The 23640-nt window shown below is 45.0% G+C and overlaps 1 protein-coding gene across 1 annotated transcript; it reads left to right on the top strand.

Annotated features, from left to right (window-relative positions):
• The first annotated feature begins 11131 nt into the window (after window positions 1-11131).
• LOC120941244 lies at window positions 11132-22836 on the top strand. The gene is made up of 3 exons (XM_040354553.1): window positions 11132-13655; window positions 17585-18347; window positions 22796-22836. Exons 1-3 carry the CDS (start codon window positions 11142-11144, stop codon window positions 22834-22836), a joined length of 3318 nt encoding a protein of 1105 aa, XP_040210487.1. The 5' UTR covers window positions 11132-11141.
• The last annotated feature ends 804 nt before the right edge of the window (window positions 22837-23640 follow it).

Raw genomic sequence — 23640 nt, 5'->3', positions numbered from 1 at the left:
TAGACAGATAGCTTAAAATAGAGGATTATTAAAGACCTGAGGAACCCTGGGATGGAGCCAAAAAATAAGTACTGCTTTATGTGTAGCACATTGTAGCAAATGATGGTCAAGGTCAAGTTGTGCCTAACAGTGGGAGTGGCTTAAAGAAGGATGATTAGGCAGAAACTGAGCCTAGTTGCTGTATACAGTGCAGCATTGCTTGAACGAATAAACATCAGTAGTAAATCTTATCTCAAATGTCAGATACTGTACTGTATATACAACATAACACTTAGGGTTCATTCATACTAGTGGTTGTAGGGGTGGTAAAACCATGGCTCAACCAGAGGGTTTTACCATCTTACCAAGTGCTCTCCCTTTGCTGCAGAGGCAGCAGCTGGAAGTGTACATATGCTGCTGCCGCAATGCTTTGATTTATGGCTGCAGCAGGAGTTATATCCCCTCATGCATTGGCGGGCACTACTGCCCTCTGACTGCAACATATTCAAGTGAATAGGGACGCTCTGCAAAGCACTACTTTTTTAAATCAAATCAATTTTTGGTGGCTGCAAACACGCTGCCATTACCAATTATTGGCGACAAATGCATCCCACAACATGGTTGAATGCAGTGCAGGAAATGCACACAATGGGCCAGATTCACATAGAGATACGACAGTGTATCTCGAGATGCGTGGCGTAAGTGTAAATGTGCGCCGTCGTATCTATGCGCCGTACCCACAGAAGCAGATACGCCCGAAAATAGGCTTTATCCGACCGATGTAACTGTCCTATATACCGGCGTAACTTAGGCGCATATTTAGGCTGGGCGCATTTTTCGTTCCCATTGATTTCCTATTCAAATAATGCAAATGAGGAAGTTATGCCGATTCTCATGAGTACGTTTGGCCAGCGCAGGCTACGCGTGGTGCGCGTAAGCTGTAAGCCCGGCCTAAAGTTACCCCTCATAAAAGCAGGGATAACTTTGCAACAGACTTGCACAGGTCAGCTGGAGAGCAGCAGCAGCGTTACAGAGGAACTGAGCAACAACACTTGCAGGACAACACATCTGTGTGCCAACATGCCAGGGGCAGCCGTGGTCATAGCACTACTGCGTCTACGGGCACGTAGGAGGGCGCGGGAGAGGATATACCGAACGCGCATAAACATCTTTGGCATGGGGGATTCGGAGGTGTATCGCATCTTCAGATTCGACACTAAAGCCATCCTGGAAATAGCCACAACCCTGCAGGATGACATCACCAGCAAGACACACCGCTCACATGCAGTGCAGCCACTGGTCAAGGTACTGGCAACACTCCATTTCCTTGCCAGTGGATCTTTTCAAAGAACAAGTGGAGCTGTGGCTGGTTTGTCACAATCCTCCATGAGCAGATGTGGGCACCAGGTTGTCCCCGCAATCCTCAGACGCATGTCCCACCACATCATCAGACCCACCCAGGAGCATCAGCGGAATAAGGCAATGACAGATTTCTACAGAATTGCCAGATTCCCACGCACCATCAGGCCGTTGATTGCACACATGTGGCACTACAGCCCCCCGTGAGACAGAGCACATATACCGCAATCGGAAGCATTGGCATTCCATCAATGTACAGGTGATAGCCGATGCCCAATGCCTCATATGGCACGTCCGTGCCAAACACCCAGGGTCCAGCCACGACAGCTACATATACCGTCAAAGCACCATCCCAACAGAATTTGAACAGAACGTGTATGGGGACAGCTGGCTGGTTGGTGAGTGACATGGGTGTCAGGCATGACTGTCCGCCCCCATGATGCAGACATCACGAGGGGCACATGCATGACTAACATCCTCCTGTCTTTTCCCTTCCAGGTGACTCTGCATTTGCACTTGGACCCCATCTCATGACTCCATTCCGGAATCCTGAAACCCCAGGAGAGAAAAGATACAATGAAGCACACGCACGTACCCGTGCAGTGGTGGAACGCACATTTGGCCTCCTGAAGTCCCGTTTCCGATGCCTGGATAAGTCTGAGGGTACCATGTTGTATTCTCCAAACTTTGTGTGCCAGATCATCGGTGCATGTTGCATTCTGCACATCTTCACCATGAGAAGGGGCCTGCAGATTGACCTACGTGATGACCTGACCCCTGAACCAGACAATCCCCCCCAAACCAAGGCTACCCCGTCTTCTGAGGGAAGAGCAGTCAGGAGATGCCTCACAGTAGTCATGTCACAGTAGTAAAAAATGACACTCTCTCTCTGTCCTCTCTTAACCACCGCAACACACTATACAAGGCCTTTTATAGTGTGGGCATGTACTAAACCCCCCTGAGCCATAATTGGTCAAAGCCAACCTGGCTTTGGCAAATTATGGCTCTCCGTTTTTTGCAAGCTGTGATTGGCCAAGCATGCGGGTCATAGTGCATGCTTGGCCAATTATCAGCCAGCAAATGCACTGCGCTGCCCGCAGTGAATTAAGGGCCGTGACACGCCACTCTAATTGGCGCGAACGGCCCGTAACGTTCGTATTTTCGATAAACTGTCGAACATACGATGTTCGAGTCGAACGTGAGTTCGACTCGAACACGAAGCTCATTCCTAGTCATAATAGCAAACTGCATGTATAAACCACAGAGTATTACAAAACAGATTATGAAAGCAGCAGATGCATGGATTTTTTGCAGCAATGCCTCCTAACCTAGCATAGCATAGCATCCATAAAGCGCTATTAAAACAACAGAAAGTCAAGCTTAGAATAACTTCACTAAATAGCAGTGGAAAGAGTTAACTGGTAACAGCTGGAAAGATCCAAGGCCCAAGGAGGACGGGTCACTCCACTGGATTTGCAGTACTTTTACCTGCAATCTGGAAGGTACTCCCCATAGTAGCTAGGTCTTTTCTAGAAGCTGCGTGCTATCAGGCTTTGGTCCAGCTGCCTGCACGCTGGTTTTGACAGTGGAGGGCTTCCCACCTGGCTGTAGATCACTTGCCCGGCTAACTTTGCCTTATCAGGTGTAGAATATATTAACAGCAAGACTTGCCTTCTTATCAGGAATCAAGTACTCACCGGGACCGAAATGCAGAGGGTGGTTCACCTTTACGACCAGGCGCGCCCGCCCACTGTGTTTTGGAACATGTGGCGGAAGCACGAGGCGGTACCGGTGCCAGTGGAGAAGCGTTGCTTAGTGATGGTCGTAGATAGCAGGTGCTTCTGGATGGCGGCAGACGGAAACAGGAAGCAGACAGTAATGAATCCGGACAGCCGGTACTGAAGGAGTTCAGGAGACAAGCTGGATAGTCCGGGGTGCAAGCCAAGGTTCGGGGAGCAGAGAAGACAGCAAATCCGGGTCACAAGCCAAGAGGTTCAAGGGCAGGAGAAACAACAACAGAGTCCAAGTCACAAGCCGAGGTCGGGATCAGGAGAGTTCAAATAGAGTGGTGAAGCAAGCCGAGGTCAGGTTCCGGGTGAGAGGTGAGTCGAACGGAAATTCCAACAGGAAATGGTTCCAGAGAAACAGTCCAGGAAGTAGCTGACGATAAACCAGCAACCTGTCCTACTGCAGGAGCTGGTTTAAATAGGGCGGTCACGTTGGTGATTGGCCCCGAGAGGTCAGCGCCTGTGGCGCGCGCTCGTGCACGCGCCGCGGCGCTGCGCCGTGCGCGCGCATGCGCACACGCCTGAAGTGCCCAATTAGCCGCCGGAAGCCAATCTACTGCGCAGGTGTGGCTAAAGGAGGAAGTACAGCGCTTTGACCCTGACACTTCTCATCTGGTCATATGAGTTAGGGTAGCAGCTTTTCTGTGTGGTTTCTACTACTAATCCACTTGGAAATTCATCTATGTGCCTGGTTTTGTGGTTTTCTTATCAGGTGTAGCTCTCTTTTTTAGCTGCTGAAGCAGAGGGAAACCAGGGAGTTGTGAGAAAATGAGTCAAAGTGGCCTGTGCCTGCCTCTGAGCATAGTGAGCATATGGTGACAGTATCACTGGAATGTTAATTGCTCATTGGGGTTTTCTTTGTTTTTCCTCTCGTCAGTTTCCTGTTAAATACAGGAATTCTGTAAAATAACAACCTTTTATTTTTATTTTTTTTCCATTTCCTAATATGTCTAATGTATCATTATATCAATATTAGAATATTTTAATGTAATTGTGAAGTTTCTGTCCTGGTCAAGTGGAAAAGATATCATAGATTGGTAAATGTACTACGCCATCATAATTTTTTTTACTTCGGGCGCAATAACCTTCATGAGAGAAAACTACAAGCTGAGAATTGTATGTCAGTCATTGGTGACTCATATGAACACGGCTGGGCAAATTATGCAGTGACTCATGCTTGTATGTTCCACTGACAGTGTTGAACTATACATCTGTATAATTTGCTATACATAGTCTCCGGAAATGTCAGCTTTAGAGCTAACCACTAGAATATCATCAAAATAAATCACACTTTTATATTTTCAAGAAACACATCTAACTCAATTACTTTATTATTTACACAGCTATTGCATGAAATTATGCTCACTTTGAGGTTTGGAATGGAACACTATGATAAGTTGATGCTCTGTATGTGATTTGTGGTATTTGTATGTTGACGACACATAAGCTAAGGGTGTCAATTATCTATTTGCGATTCTTTTCTCTTTTTCCTATTTTGTGTGTTCCTTTAAGCAATAATGAATGGATAGAGATGGGAGTGTGGGTCAAGCCAAACACGTCCTTATCAAATGCAGCAGAAAAAAGCAGCAATTGAATTCAGATTAAAATTAAAGGCAACCACTGAAATGCAAAATGAGACAGGAACATATGGAACTGTGGGGGGGGGGGGGGGGGGTGTACCTGGGAAGTCAGGTGCCCGCCTGATGACCCATATATACCTTACCTCCTTCTATTCATTACATAAATCTCATTATCAAGAGTGCTAACTTACCGTAGGTATTGAAACATTAGGTCCTTACAGCTCTACTGTCCATCTCTTTTGTGTGAGCCTCTGAAGTGAGAGCCTCTGTCTGGGAGTGCAAGCCTCAAAGTTCCTGTCATAAAAAATGTTGTCATGAAAAGTGTTTGGGGACCCGGATCCTGGCCCAGGGGACATGTTTTAATGCAAAAAAAAAAGTTTTAAAAACGGACGGTTTTTCTAGAGCAGTGATTTTAATAATGCTTAAAGTGAAAAAATAAAGTGAAATAGGACCTGCTCACGTACATTTACGTCATCACTGCTGCCACAACCGAGATATTCATCTTTAACGTGGCCGGTCCTGTAAACGATAACGGTGGTCTCCGCTGTGGATTTGCCGCAAGATACACCGTTATCGGTGGCGGAGAGGTGCCAACCTCCCGCCAACTCTCCCCGCACCCTTCGCCGCTTACCAGAGCCGTCGGCCAGCGGCGAAGGCGATTGGGTCCTTCACGCTGCTGGCTGGGATACGAGTGAGGGCAAGATGGCCCCCACCCATCTCCATAGCATAGCAGGGCAGAAGCAATGTCAAAACGTCACTTCTGCCCATGCTTCTTAAAGGCACATTTTTCTGTTGTAATTTTTTCAAATGACAATATTTTTAATTGCATTTTAGTCTAAATATGAGATCTGAGGTCTTTTTGACCCCAGATCTCATATTTAAGAGGACCTGTCATGATTTTTTCTATTACAAGGGATGTTTACATTCCTTGTAATAGGAATAAAAGTGACCCATTTTTTTTAAACAGTGTAAAAATAAATAAAATCAATTAAAATAAATAAGAAAACAAAAAAAATGTTTTAAAGCGACGAGCTTGCGCGTAAAAGCGAACGCATACGTGAGTAGCGCCCGCATATGAAAACAGTGTTCAAACCGCAATCGTTAGAGTGAGAGACATAATTCTAGCCCTACCTCCTATGTGACTCAAAAGATGCAACCTATAGAATTTTTAAACGTCGCCTATGGAGATTTTTAAGGGGTAAAAGTTTGACGCCATTCCACGAGCGGGCGCAATTTTGAAGTGTGACATGTTTGGTATTATTTACTCGGCGTTACATTATCTTTCACAATATATAAAAAATTGGCCTCTAACTTTACTGTTTGTCTTATTTTTTTATTAAAAAAAGTGAAATTTTTCCCAAAAAAGTGCGCTTGTAAGACCCGCTGTGCCAATACGGTGTGTGACAAAAAGTATTGCAAATGACCGCCATTTTATTCTCTAGGGTGTTAGAAAAAAATATATAATATTTGGGGGTTCTAAGTAATTTTCTAGCAAAAAAAAATGTTTTTAAACTTGTAAACACTGAGTCTGAAAAACAGGCAAGGTCCTTAAGTGATAAAATATCGTACCTGGTGGGTGTCTATAATATTCCTGTAAAGTGGTGCGTGTTTCCCGTGTTTAGAACAGTCTCTGCACAAAATTACATTTCTAGGGATGAGCTTTATGTTCGGGTCGAACATGAGTTTGACTCAAACATTGGCTGTTCGCCCATTTGCCGCACAGCGAACAATTTGAGGTGTTCGCGGCAAACTCAAAAAGCCGCGTAACACCCTTTGAAAAGTCTATGGGAGAAATCTAAACAAATTTTTGCCTGTTCGCATGTTCTGCTTCGAACCGAACCGAGGGGTGTTCGGGTCATCCATAGACATTTCTAAAGGAATAAAAGTAATTTAAAACTGCTTGCAACTGTAATGTAATGTCAGGTCCCGGCAATATGGATGAAAATCATTGAGAAAAACGGCATAGGTCCCCCCCCCCCAGCCCATTACCAGGCTCTTTGGGTCTTGTATGGATATTAAGAGTAACCCCCCCCACCCAGGTAGTCCCTGGGTTACAAACAAGATGGGGACTGCAGGTTTGTTCTTAAGTTGAATCAGTTTGTAATTTAGAACAGGTACATTTTTTAAGTGTAGCTCCAGCCAAAAAAATCTATTTTTAAGCTTTTTGGATAATATAGGGAAGGGTTATCACCCCTGTAACATTTGTTTTGCTGTCTGTGCCCCTATTCAGAAGATTTCACCTCTCTTTCTGTCCCAATGATAATTGGATTTTGAAAATGTTGGGTTATTAGGGAAACAAGGATTGTTGATAAAGCATCAGTGGAGACACCTTTTTCCTATATTAACTCACTATAGTACAGAAGAGAATTTCTCTTCCTAGGGGTAGATTTCCTCTTACTTCCTGTTGTCTCCCTCAGTTTTGTAAGTAGGAGTCGTTTGTAAGTCGGATGTTTGAAAGTAGGGGACGCCTGTATATACTATACGGCCTGTCCCTATATACTCTGCAGAAAATTGGGCCCTTAGGTGTTGGTGGTACCAGAACACTGTAAGCCCTCACAGTTACTCTTGGTGGGCGCTGGACGGGCCCGCTGTGAAATATAATATATCAAGAATTGTAATCACATGCCCCTGTTAAACAGGGGCAGAAAAATTGGGCCTTAGGCAGTGGTGGTGGTGGCACAACACTGTAAAGCCTCACAGTTACTATTGGTGGGTGCAGGAATGGGCCCTGCTGTTAAAATATTAGATCAAAATTTTAATTACGCGCCCCTGTTAAACAGGGGCAGAAAATTGGGCCCTTAGGCGGTGGTGGTGGTGGCACAACACTGTAAAGCCTCACAGATACTCTTGTTGAGCGCAGGAACAGGCCCTGCTGAGAAATATTAGATCAAAAATTTTAATTACGTGCCCCTGTTAAACAGGGGCAGAACAATTGGGCCTTAGGCGGTGGTGGTGGTGGCACAACACTGTAAAGCCTCACAGATACTCTTGTTGAGCGAGGAATGGGCCCTGCTGAGAAAAATTTGATAAAAAATTGTAATTACGCGCCCCTGTTAAACAGGGGCAGAAAAAATGGGCCTTAGGCAGTGGTGGTGGTGCCACAACATTGCAACCCCTCACAGGTACTCTAGTTGAGCGCAGGAACGAGCCCTGCTGAGAAATATTACAGCAAAAATTGTAATTACGCACCCCTGTTAAACATGGGAAGAAAAATTTAGCCTTGGGTGGTGATGGTGGTGGCACAACACTGTAAAGCCTCACAGATACTCTTATTGAGCGCAGGATCGGGCCCTGCTGAGCAATATTTGATCAACAATTTTAATTACGTGCCCCTGTTAAACAGGAGCAGAAAAATTGGGCCTTAGGCGGTGGCACAACACTGTAAAGCCTCACAGATACTCTTGTTGAGCGAGGAATGGGCCCTGCTGAGAAAAATTTGATCAAAAATTGTAATTACGTGCCCCTGTTAAACAGGGGCAGAAAAATTGGGCCTTAGCCATTGGTGGTGGTGCCCAGAAACAAAAATGTTCTTAGAAGCTATCAACATGAACATTGAGGAGGAATAGGAAAGTCACTTAGCATAACAGGATAGTCACTCAGTATCAGCATAGGCAGTCTCCAAGGGATCTCACATTAATAGTAAAATTATTTGGTTACATCAGCATCAGGTGCTTGGTAGCTGGTGATCCAAGACTGATTCATTTTTATGAAGGTGAGCTGATCAACTGAGTCTGTGGACAGGCACACTCTGTGATCGGTTACAAAGCCTTCAGCAGCACTAAATGTGCGTTCAGAACACTGGATGCAGGACAGGCCAGTAGCTCAATTGCATACTGTGCAAGCTCTGGCCAGTGATCCATCCTCAAGATCCAGTAACCCAGTGGATTTTCAGTTGAAAAGGTCTCCAAGTCTGATCTTGCTCCTAGGTATTCCTGCACCATGTAAATCAGACGCTGGCGATGGTTGCTGGAACCGATAAGACCTTGGGGCTGTGGACTAAAAAATTGTCTGAACGCATCGGTCACCTTCTTCACGGCTCCTTCTGTGACTAACCGAAGCCTCAGCAACACATTGTCCAAGAGGACCAGGAAATTGTAACCTCCCAGGCTCTGGAAACGCATTGCACAAACCTTTCTGCAAGGCCTCCCGAAGATGTTTCATCCTCTACTCCCTCTGTGCAGGCTGGATAAGTTCTGCAACCTTACCCTTGTAACGTGATTTAAGAAGGGTTGTCAGCCAGTAATGATCCCTCTCCTTGATACCACAAATCCGAGGGTCCTTTCACAGGCTTTGCAGGATCAGGGAGGCCATGCAGCGTAGGTTTGCTGAGGGATTCGGTGCGGAGTCCTCTGGGTCACTAAGGGCGACATGATCCACAGCCACCTCCTCCCAGTCAAGTCCATGGGTTTCTGGGGACTGAAAACGATCCCTTGAAGACTGCTGCTGATTCTAAGTGCTAGGATCCACCTCCATGCTGACACAATCCTCATCCTCCTCCTCCTCTTCCTGTGTGATCGGTGGGCCTGCAGGAATACTGTCTGGATAAAAGGGGCCTTCAGAGGTAGGGAAGTCCTCCTCTTCCTCCCTCTATTCTGCCTCAAGGGCCCTGTCCATTATTCCACGCAGTGTGTGCTCCAACAGGAAGACAAGAGGGACAGTATCACTGATGCATACACTGTCACTGCTCACCATGCTCTTGGCCTCCTCAAATGGTGACAAGAGAGTGAATGCATGCTTGATCAGTAGCCACTGGCGTGGTGAAAAAAAAAGCCAAGCTCCCCTGACCATGTCCTGGTGCCATACACACACAGGTACTCATTGATGGCCCTCTGCTGCATGTGCAGCCGCTGCAGCATTGCCAACATTGAGTTCCACCTGGTGGGCATGTCACAGATGAGGCGGTTCTGGGCAGGTTGCATTCCTTTTGAAGGTCACCCAGCCGAGCACTGGCATTATATGACCGGCAGAAATGCCCACAGACTTTCCTGGCCTGCCTAAAGAGATCCTGTAAGCCTGGGTACCTGCACAGGAACTGCTGCACCACCAAATTAAGGATGTGAGCCAAACAGGGAACATGGGTTAAGTGTCCCTGTCAGAGGGCGGAGAGGAGGTTGGTGCCATTGTCGCAAACCACCACTCCTGGCTGAAGCTGGCATGGCGTCAACACCTCTGAGCTCGGCTTGCCCCTGCAGAGCTGGCAGAATCTCTGCCCCAGTGTGGCTCCTGTCCCCTAAGCAGACCAACTCAAGCACCGCATGGCATCTTTTTGTCTGAGTGCTTGCGTAGCCCCTAGAATGCATACGGAGCACCGCTGATTTCAAGGACAAATCTGCACAGGAAGATGTGCCTCCTCCTTTCTTCTATCAGGCACCCACCTAGAGTCAGTGACCTCATCATCCCTTCCCTTCCCTTTACTGGAGCAAAACTGGCAGTATGCACTGCAGATCACTGAATCACCTGCCTCCCTGACAGTATATTAGAATCAGTACACCAGGAATGGCCTTCAGTCAGATCTAGCTACACAGGATACAGTGTGTGTGTATATATATATATATATATATATATATATGCAAATATATATGCAAATATATATATATATACTAGCCGGGATGTACAATACAGTATATATATATATATATATATATATATATATATATATATATATTGTGATAGTCCAGTTCCCTGTCCTGGTAATGGTCGCCCAGGACTCTCCAATAGGCAGGAATCTCCAATCCTGGGACCGGGTTTTGGAAACAGCCAGGAGTCTGGCTGGTTGATTGAGCAGGTGGGTCCTGGGCTTATAGTAGAATCAAGACCAGTGTTCTGGACTCCACACTCCCGAGGAGTCCAGGCAAGCAAGGGAGAAGCATGCAGGTCTGCATGGTATAGACAGAGGACCCAAAGCTGTGGGCTGAGCAGCACAGAAGCTGAGAGAAGGTACAGTGATTGTACAGGTACTTTGGTACGTGGCCAAGAGGGCTGAAGTGTAAGCCTAGGGGGCTGTATTTCTGAAGATAGCCAGGTGGCTTGGCATTTTCGTTTGACCATTTCTTTAATGCTGTAGAAACTTGAAACCCCCTGTGTGGGAATTTTGGATGGACGTTTTTCTTTCTTTTAATAAAAGTGGGTCAACAAACCCTTAAAAAGCACAACTGGCGTGGACTCTGCTGCTCACTGGTATGCTCTACCCAGATGCTAAATCACCCCAACATTACAATTGGTGCTCGAATGCGGGCATGGACTGAAGATCCTTGCAAATACCAGTGAGCTATTGCCAGAAACTGCATAATCTGAGTGTGTGCAGGTGAGGAGAACCTGCAAGAGAAAGGTGACTAGCCTTAAAGAGACAGTGCTCTAATTTGTTTCTGAACTGTGCACATTTTTTTGGGGAGTGATTGTGAGTATGGGGCGATCAAGGCGCCTAAAAGAAGCAAGGATGGCTGAGATGATAGATAGAGCTCTGAGGCTGGAGGGGTTGTTACCGCCTGATCGAACCCCATACATGCCTGAACAGAGTTTTCCAAGGGAAAAGAGGGCTGCTGTTGTCCCTAGCAACCCTGATGCAATGAGTGCACAGACGTCTAATGTGGAGCATCCACCAGCATTTGAATCTGCAGTGGATTGGTGCAAGCGACACCTGGCAGGATTGGACCAAGCTAAAGTGGAAGCGAAACCAACCTTTGATAAAAAGAGAGATCTGCCAAATGTCCATGCCTGGGAGAGGGATGTTGTTGCCCCTGGCAACGCTGCTGCAGTTAAACCAGCAGCTGTTGTGAAAGTGACACAGCTTGAGACAGGGTCCAGCAGATGCAGTGTGGGAAACCCTGACAAGACAGCAAACCAAGTGCGCTGTTTGCGGTGCAGCGAGTGGGGGCATGCAGTCTCCAAGTGCCCTTTGTCCCTGGCTCCAATGCAAAGTTACCTAGCAAAACAAAGGTCTGCAAATCCTGTGTTATGTGCCAGAAGAGAGGCTGACCAAAAGCCAGGACAGAGAGTGGTTGCCCATAGCAACACAGAGGAGGCCAGTCGGGCTGTCTGTGGACCATGGGGTGTGCTTGCCTGCAAGGGTCGTGACAAGTGGCTTCCGAAGGAGCCAATCCAGCATGTTGGAGAGAACCAGCAAAGCTCTGCAGGGAGAGTGCGATCTCCCATGACAACAAGAGTGGAAGTTGTGCCTGGAGAGAGAAGCTGCAGGAGAGATTTGCCTCAACGTCCCCACAAAGAGCCCTGTGCATTCTTGCCAGCTGGGAATCATCAGGAGAGAAACGCACTGGAGAAAAGTCGTCCTGTTCCATGTCTGGAATGTGGCCAGCTGGGGCATGAAATGTTGTCTTGCCCTAGATTCTGGGGTGCACCTGGAGGTAATGATGTTGAGCCAGTTTCCTGTGAAAATATATTTGCCGTCACCCCTGGCAACAAGGAGGAGTTTTCTGTTGTGTCTGCAGGGGGTGCGATTTCATCCCGTGGCCACCAGGGGGAGTTGGCCAGTAAATGTGTGGCTGAGGACTGTTTAAGACAACGTACTCAAATGAAGATGGTGACCCCAACTACTGCGGTGGGTAAGACTGTCTTTAATGAAATGATGTCTGGGACTGCTGATTGCAGGTATAAAAGAACTGGTTACGAGACTGTCCATGATGATGTGAGAGTGACCCCAGTTAGTGGGGCCACTAAATGTGTGCTTGAAGATTACTTCTCCCTACAAAGTGGGAATGCAGGGGTTAAAGTCCAAACAGAACCTGTATTGATGACTAAAAGTGTTGTGTCTAATGTCTGCCAGTCTCAAGTAGGCAGTGGGCTAGGACAGCCTGCAAAAACTAAAAATGCTATAAGTGTTATTGTTAATGAAAAGTTTGCTGCTGTTGGGAAAATCCCAGGTTCTTTCAGAGCAAAAGCTGTTGTCACAAATGGGCCGCTGCCTGTAGCAACTGATGGTAAGACTGCACAGTTGTCCCCAGAAATCTCCAGGGAACTTCATGTATTGAAGTCGGAGGTTGCCATGGACAACTGGTATGTCACTCTGGTGGGACAGAGTGGAACTGTACCGTGTAATGGTAATGTGTTAGTGCAAGCTGCTAGTACTAAAAATGTGCAGGTAAATGGTGGGTTAAAACAACATGTGAAAAATGCAAAGGTGTGTGAGGCTTATGAAGCGCCGCCCGAGCAAGGTGGTGGTGGTTGTGGTGTATTGCAACCTGTGGTGCTAGAACATGTGTTACCGAAGTCTGCCATGATTTGTAATTTGGGTAATGAATCTGCAACTAAATCCATCTGTTCTAATGTGTGTCCTTGGGCGGATGGATCAGGGCTAAGGAGCACCGATGAATGGAGCACAGCTACAACAGATTGGGATAGTTGGGGTAAAAATCTAATGTCCCTGATAGATGAGGCTTTCATGCATAAAAGTAAGGTGGACAAAGTTTCTGCTGTGCCAGCAGGAGGGATGGCAGAACAGCTTATACCTGAGGGCGTGGTGGCTGTTGCAGGGGTTAACCCTCGTGAGAAATATGGACCACATAAGGGCGAGCACACAGCAGACACTTTGTCCGCAACCTACAAAAATGATGCTGACGTGGCGTGTCAAAGTGATGTTGTCAATGGTAATGTGAAGCAGTTCATTGGTGCTGAACCTGAGAAGTTGAGTGTGAGTCAAGCACCTGGCAGCGCTCTGGTAGAGCACCAGGCTGTGGTCATCTCCAGCTGGGAGAAGGTTTCATTAAACCTTGCAACCTCTTGCGTCTCAGCAATTGAGTCTGTCTGCATTCCCAGTGTCAGGAAAGTCCCCAGGAAGGACTTCAATCCGAAGCCAAGGGTATGGTTTCTAACAAAAGTGTTAAAGGAGATGCTTAAACTTTGGGATGTACAGCCAGTCTATACTGGGGTGTCTCCACCACAGTCAGACAGTCTGGTACTGCGGAGTACCATTAGGTGGACCCCTGAGTGGCAGGTGGTAGGTGGCTGGTCATCCTGACCAAACAAGATTATGCGAGTGAACTAAACAGGTTAGTTGATGACATCACCACTTATCAACTATTAAAAAAGAACCCCAATAAAGAACTAAAAAATAAACTGAGAGATTTTCTAAACAAAGGGATCGCGGATCACATTTTGAACAAAAAAGAGGGAAGATACATACTACCTAAGGCCCCCAGAATACCAGTGATCTATCAGGTACCAAAAGTACATAAAAATAAATCGAAACCTCCCGGCCGCCCAATAATAAGCGGCATAAACTCCGTTCATTCAAGACTGGGAGAGTACTTAGATGTATTCCTACAGCCATTGGCAGCGAAAGGTGAATCATTTATTAAAGATAGCAAAGACGTCATAAACGCACTGAAACAGGTACCTGTAGATAACTCCACACTATTAATAACCATAGATGTGGAGTCTCTATATACGAATATAAAACAAGCAGATGCACTGGCAGCAGTGGCATGGGCTCTAAAAAAACACTCGGAACTCAAATTAAAACAAAGAAGGTTTATACTTGAAGGTCTGCGGATGGCCATGAAGAACAATTTCTTCTGGCACAACCATAAGTACTATAGCCAAATAAAGGGGGTTGGCATGGGGAATAAGTACGCCCCAAGTGTCGCCAACATTTTCCTGAATAAGTGGGAAAACGAGGAAATATTCGGAAAATGCTGGCCACACATACAAATATACAAAAGATTCATCGACGATATCCTAATCGTTTGGAAAGGGAATCGCGAGCAATTAAGTAATTTCATAGAGCATATCAACGCCAACCACTATGAAATTAAATTCACGGTAAACGTACAACCCGATGTGACCCAGTTCTTAGACCTGGAAATATTCAAGGTCGAAGGTGAACTGCACACGAAAACACACTTTAAAGAAACCGACCGTAACGGTTATATACCATTCGGAAGCTGCCACCATCCGCAGTGGAAGCGGGCTATACCCAAAGGCCAGTTCATCAGAATAAAACGAAATTGTAACTCTATGGCCGACTATCAGACACAGACAAACATCTTAATTGATAGGTTTGCTAATAAAGGTTATGATAGAGGAAGGTTGGAGCAAACTAGATTGGAGGTTGGATCTCTGAACCGGGATGATATGCTAAAAAAGAGAGTAATTGCACCCCCTAAAGAGAATGATGTCACCTTCATAACGGGTTTCAATGCAGACTACAGAGTGTTTGAAGACATCATTAGAAAACACTGGCCCATTATTTTGGGAGACCCACAACTCAGTACAATTTTACCAGCTAGACCAAAATTTGTGTACAGAAGAGCAAAGAGAATACGAGATTCCTTGGTTAAAAATGTACCGGACCCACCCAAAAAGATGATATCCTTCCTTGACCAGAAGGGTTTTTATAGGTGCGGAAGATGCAAACCTTGTCGCACCACAAAAGGATCAAGAAAGGTTGACCAGTTTCAATCTCACGCCAATAATGAACAATTTAAAGTGGGTAAACTGATCACGTGCAGCAGCACACACGTAACGTACGTAATAGAGTGCGAGTGTGGGCTGCAATACGTGGGCAGAACCACAAGGAAACTCTCGGTGCGAATGGGAGAACACATTAGAAATATCAAAAAAGGGTATATACATCATAGTGTGTCATTACACTTCAGAAATAAACATAACAGAGACCCCAGTAAAATGAAGTTTTATGCCATAGATAAAATTGAACAGAATTGGAGGAACATAAATTTAAGAAGGGAAGTATCGAGGAACGAAACTGAGTGGATTTTTAGATTGGACACATTAAAGCCTAAGGGAATGAATGTGGAATTAGATATAAATTGTTTTTTGGAAGATTTTTGATATTCCGCATTTCATTCCCCCTAAGCATTCCACTAATAAGTTGATAACACCAATATTTCTAGTATGTATGCAATTAGAGCAGTTCCCCTTTAAGAAACAGCATCTAAGAAACAGCACTAGATCACTTGATGATGGATCACCTACCATCAAGTATCAGAAACCAACGAGTATGCGTATTAATTATATAGGGTTAAAATATCAGTAATGATATACACTGAGAAGGGTTTATATAGAAAAGTTAAAATATAGCAGCAGAAAAATGAAAACTGTATTTGTTTCCTGCTTTTTATGGCCTCATGGTGTTTGATTAATTTTTAGTAAATAAAACTTTTAGTAAACATAGTTTTTGACCACTTACAGTAATATAGGTGATAAAATGTTGTTTTTTGTAAAGTGTCCCTGGCAGCGTCAACCAGAGACGGTGACTGCTACACAGGGACTACTGCCAGTAGCTAAAATAACCAATATTACATCCTGTGTGGGGAATTAGCCATTACCTAAAATAGGCATAGACTAACACAGGATGCCAGTAACCAAAATGGCGGAACGGACACTTCCGGTAACGGAGGCAAGGTGGCCGCACAAGCACTTCCGGTTGCGGCGATAATACAGGGAATAACACACAGGGCGACAAGCGCCCGCACACGGGGGTGGGGGGAGGTGCACAAACGAACGGAGGTAGCAGCGCACATAGCGCCCCACACATACAGCCACCCTGGCTGCTGGGCATATTTATATTTATATTTTTATTGCTGACACCCAGTAACAACAGCCAGGACTGGCAAATAGCCAGGTATCCAGTAACCAAAATGGTGGAACAGGAACTTCCGGCACCATCAGCTAAGATGGCGGCCGGAAGACTTCCTGTTTCCTGTGAATGGCCAGGACTGGCAAAAAGCCAGGTATCCAGGAACCAAAATGGTGGAACAGGAACTTCCTGCACCACCAGCTAAGATGGTGGCCGGAAGACTTCCTGTTTCCTGTGACTACCTTGCAGCATTTCAGGGAATCCACAGGGGTATAAATACAGCCTAAACAGTAGTGTCCACAGCTCTCCTGACGACGCAACTAGCGAAACGCGTAGAGGCTGTTTGGACACACACATTGAGGGTGCAGCACACCAGCGCGCACGGACCCCTTGTAGCAATACATGCGGAGCACAGCGGGGCAAGCACACCTCTTAGGACGCCACTTAAATGCTGGTCAGCGGCTTTTAACGGTTGACACTGCCAAAGACACTCAGTGCCGGTCAGAGGCACTTTATATTGTAAGTGTTATATTTTTTTACCTTTTTTAAATAAATACATATTTTAATATACTACACCATGATGAGCCCCTTGTTTTTGAGGAATTGATGACACCTTGTAAAAGGGAAAAGGAGGCAACACCCACTGACGGACAAAGAAAAGACACCACTTTGGAGCCTAATAATATCTGGGGTCTGGTGAGTGTTGATTTTAACCACTGGTGATGGTGGCACATCTTTGTCGGGTGGAAGAGATAGCGGCACTTTCCTGTATACAGCATTACCAACATTGAACCTTGTGTTTGCTGGAACCTATTGTATAAGAGCAAGATTGCCTGTCATTTGGACTATTTTTAAGTGCAGCCAGCACATTGCACATTTGTATGGTTGTTTGATAATTATTTCACTTTTATTGATTTTTATTTTGTTCCAATATTGGTTATTGGACAACTCACGGTGCAGTTGGCGTACCGCATATTGGGTTTTTACACACACATATATATATATATAATATATTTTTTTGTAATATCTTTCGTATTGTTTTCACTATTTGGTTGGTCAGTAGCAGCAACAGCCATTTTTCTCATAGAAGCACTGTGGCATATGGATTGTATGCTGACACACTGATCTAGATATATGATTTAAGTTTGAAATCACTGTGTCACATTTGTATGTCTCATATATTTCTTATATTTTTTATTGTTTGTATTCAGGTTATTCACACTTAAGATTGGGTACATTGTGGCCCTGATATTTCACTTATGTCCATATTCCCAGAGATCAAATACCTCTGGATAATTAGATCAGCGCAGTAACATTTTTCTTCTTAGGTACAGCACAAAGGAAGACAAGACAAAAATGGTTTATTTATGACTGTATTACTAGTGTTAAAAGTCGCCTCTAGGTATGCTGATGGGTTACTTCCTGTACAAGAGGTTTATGGGAGAGGCTTTGGCGAAAAGAAAGTGTCTGAGGTTTCACCACCTAACAGCCAGGTAGAAGGCATTTCTGCTGCTATGGTTCAAGATAGTACTGGTCAGTTGTCGTTGAAGGGCGTGTATACTGTACCAGTGGTACTATCACATGAGATGGGAGGGCCAAATGTGGACCAGAAAGCAGCAGAAATCCTAACTGTGGCCCAACCGAAGGTGGTTAAAGTGACTGGGGTCCCCAGTCCAATGTTTGGTTTAGGTGACAAACGGATAAGAAGTGCAGTAAAAATTGTATGTGGATCAGACGAGAGCTTGTCTCTTCAGGTGGATAAAAATACAAATGGCATCAGAACAAGTCAAGTGGTAGGACAGCTGCCTGCAGAGAGGGTGAACCCCGGGGAAGTGACGTCCTCTGAGGTTCCCGTGGGTGATGGCAACCCTCTGGTATGTGTGCCCTCTGCAGACTCTGCCCTAGCAAATACTGAAAAAAAAGGCATTGGTGACTTTTGCAACATTGAGAGGTGTAAAGTTGGTTTGAATATGTATATCAATGATGAACCAAATAATTTGTTAAAGGTACATGACAGTGTGGTGTCCAAAGGTATTGGGAAACCTGGGAACCTGAAGCGTGGAGGCAGAAGGGTTGGTAGAAATACCAGGGGTGACCTGTTTAAATTTCAAAAGAGGAAGTGCTTATGGAACCCCAAAAGAAGAGGGAGAAGGCTAAGTGTAGGGAAATATAGCTTGTTAAGATCCAGGGTGGGACGTACCTGGAAGCGCACCCGGAAAAAAGGTTGGGCCTATGTGGCTGATAGCCAGCACAGAGGTGTCCCAACCATGATGATGGGTGCTGGTGTTCCTCCCTCTGGATCGAAACAAAGGGGGGGGGGGGTATGTGATAGTCCAGTTCCCTGTCCTGGTAATGGTCGCCCAGGACTCTCCAATAGGCAGGAATCTCCAATCCTGGGACCGGGTTTTGGAAACAGCCAGGAGTCTGGCTGGTTGATTGAGCAGGTGGGTCCTGGGCTTATAGTAGAATCAAGACCAGTGTTCTGGACTCCACACTCCCGAGGAGTCCAGGCAAGCAAGGGAGAAGCATGCAGGTCTGCATGGTATAGACAGAGGACCCAAAGCTGTGGGCTGAGCAGCACAGAAGCTGAGAGAAGGTACAGTGATTGTACAGGTACTTTGGTACGTGGCCAAGAGGGCTGAAGTGTAAGCCTAGGGGGCTGTATTTCTGAAGATAGCCAGGTGGCTTGGCATTTTCGTTTGACCATTTCTTTAATGCTGTAGAAACTTGAAACCCCCTGTGTGGGAATTTTGGATGGACGTTTTTCTTTCTTTTAATAAAAGTGGGTCAACAAACCCTTAAAAAGCACAACTGGCGTGGACTCTGCTGCTCACTGGTATGCTCTACCCAGATGCTAAATCACCCCAACATTACAATATATATATATATATATATATATACTAAATGCACTGCAGCTAGCTGATCACCTGCCTGCCTGAAGTATATTAGAAACAGTACACCAGGAACGGTCTGCAGTCAGATCTAGCTGTATACAGTGTATGTACAGTATATATATATATATATATATATATATATATATATAATAAATACACTGCAGCTAACTGAATCGCCTACCTGCTCAAACTGAAATGACACTCTCTCTCGGTCAACGCCAGCAACCACACTGGGTACAATCCAGTCTAGCATGTGCCCCAGCATTCAAAAAGGACTGAACCTACATTATGGAAGGTTCTCATCTGACATCTGCCTTTTTGCACACCTGCTTTGCCTCCTGACTCAGGCCCTCTTCACGAAGATGTGCTGTAGTACATTATCTTCACTGAGGAAGGTATTTCAATCCCAGGCTGGGTAGGGAGATATCATTTTACTAGCCTGAGGCCTCGTACACACGGCCGAGGAACTCGACGTGCCAAACACATTAAGTTCCTCGGCGAGTTCAGCCCTGAAGCCGCCGAGGAGCTCGGCGGGCCGAGTTCTCCCATAGAACAACGAGAAAATAGAGAACATGTTCTCTATTTTCTCATTGAGTTCCTCGGCGACTCCATCGGGCCGAAAGTGTACACACGATAGAGTTTCTCGGCAGAATCCGGCTCTGACCGAGTTTCTCGCCGAATTCTGCCGAGAAACTCTGTCGTGTGTACGAGGCCTGAGATGCTGCTGGATGTGACTGACATATATTCTGGGGGCTCCTGATGTAAACAGGGGGCTGCTGATGTAAAGAAGGGACTCTAATTTAAAAGAGGGGCTCTCATGTAAAAAGGGGGGGGGAATTGGATATTAAGGGGGGTCACTGATGTAAATGGGGGACTGAGGACTATGATGAAGTCTTTAATCTTCACCCTTTAACTCACTCCCAATGTTAACTTCAATCTTGCTATACCCATCAACCTATTTTCTATCCTAGATGTTTCATTATCCTAGCCTGTCACACTTTTTAACATTTACATATTGTTTATTCTGTTTAAATAATCACTAAAATGAACCTGGACTCGGAAAGGGGAAGGAGGCCCAAATTAAAATCTTGCACATAAGCCCACTGCATTCAGAAAATGCCCCCGACATGGGAGGTAGTTTGGAGAATGTGGGGTTGTGGTTTAAAAGTGTTCTTGTGCATTCTGTATTGAATATAAATAAACTTTTAAGACAGAGCAGTGGGGTACTGTCATGTACCTGGTCAAGCCGGGGTCATAGACAAGAAATCAGGCAGCAGGGCAGCAGCAGAGTCAGGAGAGCAGGCCAAGGTCATACACAGGCAATCGGGCAAAAGCAGATTCCGTAGAATAAGCCAGGGGTCAGAGCCAGGGATGGAAACACAGGTCAACACAGGTCAAAGGCAAGCCGGGTCGGTAGCAGGGAATCCAATGTTAGCATAACCAGGAGTACAGAAACACACAGGGGGGCTGACGATCATCCAGCAACTTGTGGATCAGACTGCTGGCTCTAAATAGGCAACTGGGCACCAGGATCTGTTACAAAAGGTTCTTAGCTGTTCACTGCCACGCGTGCATTCACATGGGTGCACACCTGAGTGCCTGAAAACATTGTCTGCAGCTCTGTTGAGTGTTGGCAGATATGCCAGTTCTTCTGGAACCATCCTTTGACAGGTACTGTAAAAAAGCTCACAAACAGTACTTTTAAACTGTTTTGCTGTGCCAATTTATACAAATGTAATGCTCACCTCCAAAAGGGCCTGCTATTTTTGGTCCTACAGTACTATGTGCAAGGCACACCGTTGCAGTCACTCTTATGGCTCAATAAACAGTGTATATGTATCCTTTTTTGATGCTTTATTAAAAATGATCTTGGGTAGGTGCAGGGTGACTGTGCGATACTCCTTTGAAACAAGTTAACAACTTGAGGACACCTCTCACTTCCTCAAACTTTCCAGCACAGTGTTTGCAGCAGCAAATGATGAAGTGGGCTGCACAGGGACACCATAAGGGGGCAGATCCACAGAGAGAGTACGCCGGCGTATCTACTGATACGCCGGCCTACTTTCAAATTTCCCGCGTCGTATCTTTGTTTTGAATCCTCAAAACAAGATACGACGGCACCTGGGTTAGATCCGACAGGCGTACGGCTTTGTACGCCTTCGGATCTGAGATGCAATTTTTTGGCGTCCGCTGGGTGGCGTTCACGTTGTTTTCCGCGTCGAGTATGCAAATTAGCTATTTCCGACGATCCACGAACGTACGAGCGGCCGTCGCATTCTTTTACGTCGTCTCTAGTCGGCTTTTTCCAGCGTATAGTTAAAGCTGCTGTTTCGTGGCGTATAGTTAGACCTGCCATGTTAAGTATGGCCGTCGTTCCCGCGTTTATTTTGAATTTTTTTTTTGTTTGCGTAAGTCGTCCGTGAATCGGGATGGACGTAATTCACGTCTATGTTAAAAAAATGACGTCCTTGCGACGTCATTTTGCGCAATGCATGGCGGGACATTTAGGGACGGCGCATGCGCAGTTCATTCGGCGCGGGGACGTGCTTCATTTAAATGAAACACGCCCCATAATCGCCAATTTGAATTCCGCGCCGTTATGCCGCCAGAGATAGACTACGCCGCCGTAACTTACAGCGCAAAATCTTTATGGATTCGAACCAAGGACAAGTAAGTTACGGCGGCGTAGCGTATCTCTGATACGCTGCACGGGTGCAGATCTCTGTGGATCTGCCCCAAGGTGTCCACTTTTAAGCACAGCCACTGATTCCAGAGGGATATCAGCAGCACACAGTCACTGGGATCACACACACCAGTTTGTACTAAAAAAATAATATTTTTTATGTTTTGTTTTGTTTTCAGAAAAAGTTGTGGGTTGTTTTACATGGTAAGGGTTTATATAAACTTTATTGCTGCTTTAACACAAGTGAATAACTTGGCCCCTATCGAACAATTACTCAAACTATGCCTTGAAGCATGCTACTTCTGCTTTACTGTCTCTAGAGGTAAACCATAGTGTGAGACTCTTATGTCACGTAATAAATGTTTATTTGCAAAATAAATGTTTATCTGTAAAATAAAATTAGTATTCATATAGTAAAACGACAGTTAAAAACATCACTTTCTAAAAATATAAATTGTGAAAAAAATATAAAAAACAAATAATAATAATAAAACTGACTTAAAGCTTTATAGTTTTCATTTTACAGGAAGAAGAGTAGGGATGATGCATATCAATATTTGAAATATAGGGAACATGAAAATGACACTTGGAAATAAATGTATTTTTGAGGTGGAATAATGTTCTTTATGTGATACTTTAATGTGACTGCAGTCACTTGATTTCACTATTTTTAAGAGCTCCAGTGCAGCATGTGTCCCTATGATGAGACAGCAATCAATTCATGTATGACAGGTGCATTAAAGATCTGTCTTGGCATCACTGGGACATACTGGGCTGTCACTACTGACAAATGACACGTATCATACTCTATGATGCTTAACCCAAAGCAGTATATCAATTAGCCAGACATCTATGCCCCCAGCAAAGGTTAATGTGTGTCACGTTTGTTACTAACTCCACAACTAAATAATTAATATGGTCCACAACAAGAATTAATTGTTTCATTTCTTTTTTTAATATAGTGGATTACAAAGAAGTAATATCAAATACTAAAGACAATTAGAAGACTTAACTTTGCTTGCTACAGGCACTTTTGGTGAAATCATTAAAACTGCGGTGGCCTTTGACATCCAATTAATACATTTTAAATATGTGAACCTGCCAAGGCAGAAAATCAGCATGTATTTTACATTTTTCAGAAATAATTATTTCTGCCTAAAACAAAGGAAATGTATTGCTGCACGGATCATTACTGCAAGGTATTTTGGATAGATGTAAACTTTAACCCCATTCTACAGTATGTGAAAGTGATTTAGGACATTTTTTCTAGATGTCATTGAAGAGAATATAGCCTAATTTAAATATTGTAAGAGATATAGGGCTGATTTACAAAAGAGCAGGCAATTCACTAAGTGCAAGTTTTTTTTTTTAGCGGGAACACAGGGCAACGCAGTTCCGGAATCTCTGGCAATGAATGTATTATAGTGCCCACCCATTTTCCGGAGGCCTGGTGGTGGGCTGACATTCCTCCTCAGGGTGCAGGTTACTAGGCATGGTGGGTTGTGTACAAGGCTGAAAGATGGGCGCCAGTCACTTTTATGCTTGAACAAAGAGAAGTTTCTTTCACACAACAGGAAACATGTAGGAGAGAGGGGTAGGGCACAGGACACCCTTTTTCAAAAACAGCAGCAACTAGCAGATTGTCAGACTCCTTAGAGTAGAAAAGGTAGACAGCAGTAGCGGCCTTTAAGCTGGAACCATTAGCAACTCACGCCACCATATGCATATTTCTTTGGATGAGTTCTCTATTGAAGTCCTCCCAGCCACTGCATAGTCCCCAGCTCATGAAGAGTAACCTTGGGTGCTT

This window comes from Rana temporaria, chromosome 5, assembly GCF_905171775.1.
Source record: "Rana temporaria chromosome 5, aRanTem1.1, whole genome shotgun sequence".
NCBI classification, from domain to species: Eukaryota; Metazoa; Chordata; class Amphibia; order Anura; family Ranidae; genus Rana; species Rana temporaria.
This window is presented reverse-complemented; position numbering and strand designations above follow the sequence as displayed.

Bases quoted from the DNA above. Each gene is read 5' to 3' on its own strand.
- LOC120941244 (XM_040354553.1), top strand. From the start codon at position 11,142: ATGGCTGAGATGATAGATAGAGCTCTGAGGCTGGAGGGGTTGTTACCG. The intron at 13,656-17,584 runs GTAGGTGGCTGG...TTTTCTTCTTAG, and splicing joins GGACCCCTGAGTGGCAGGTG to GTACAGCACAAAGGAAGACA. The intron at 18,348-22,795 runs GTGACCTGTTTA...TTTTTAATATAG, and splicing joins GGTTGGTAGAAATACCAGGG to TGGATTACAAAGAAGTAATA.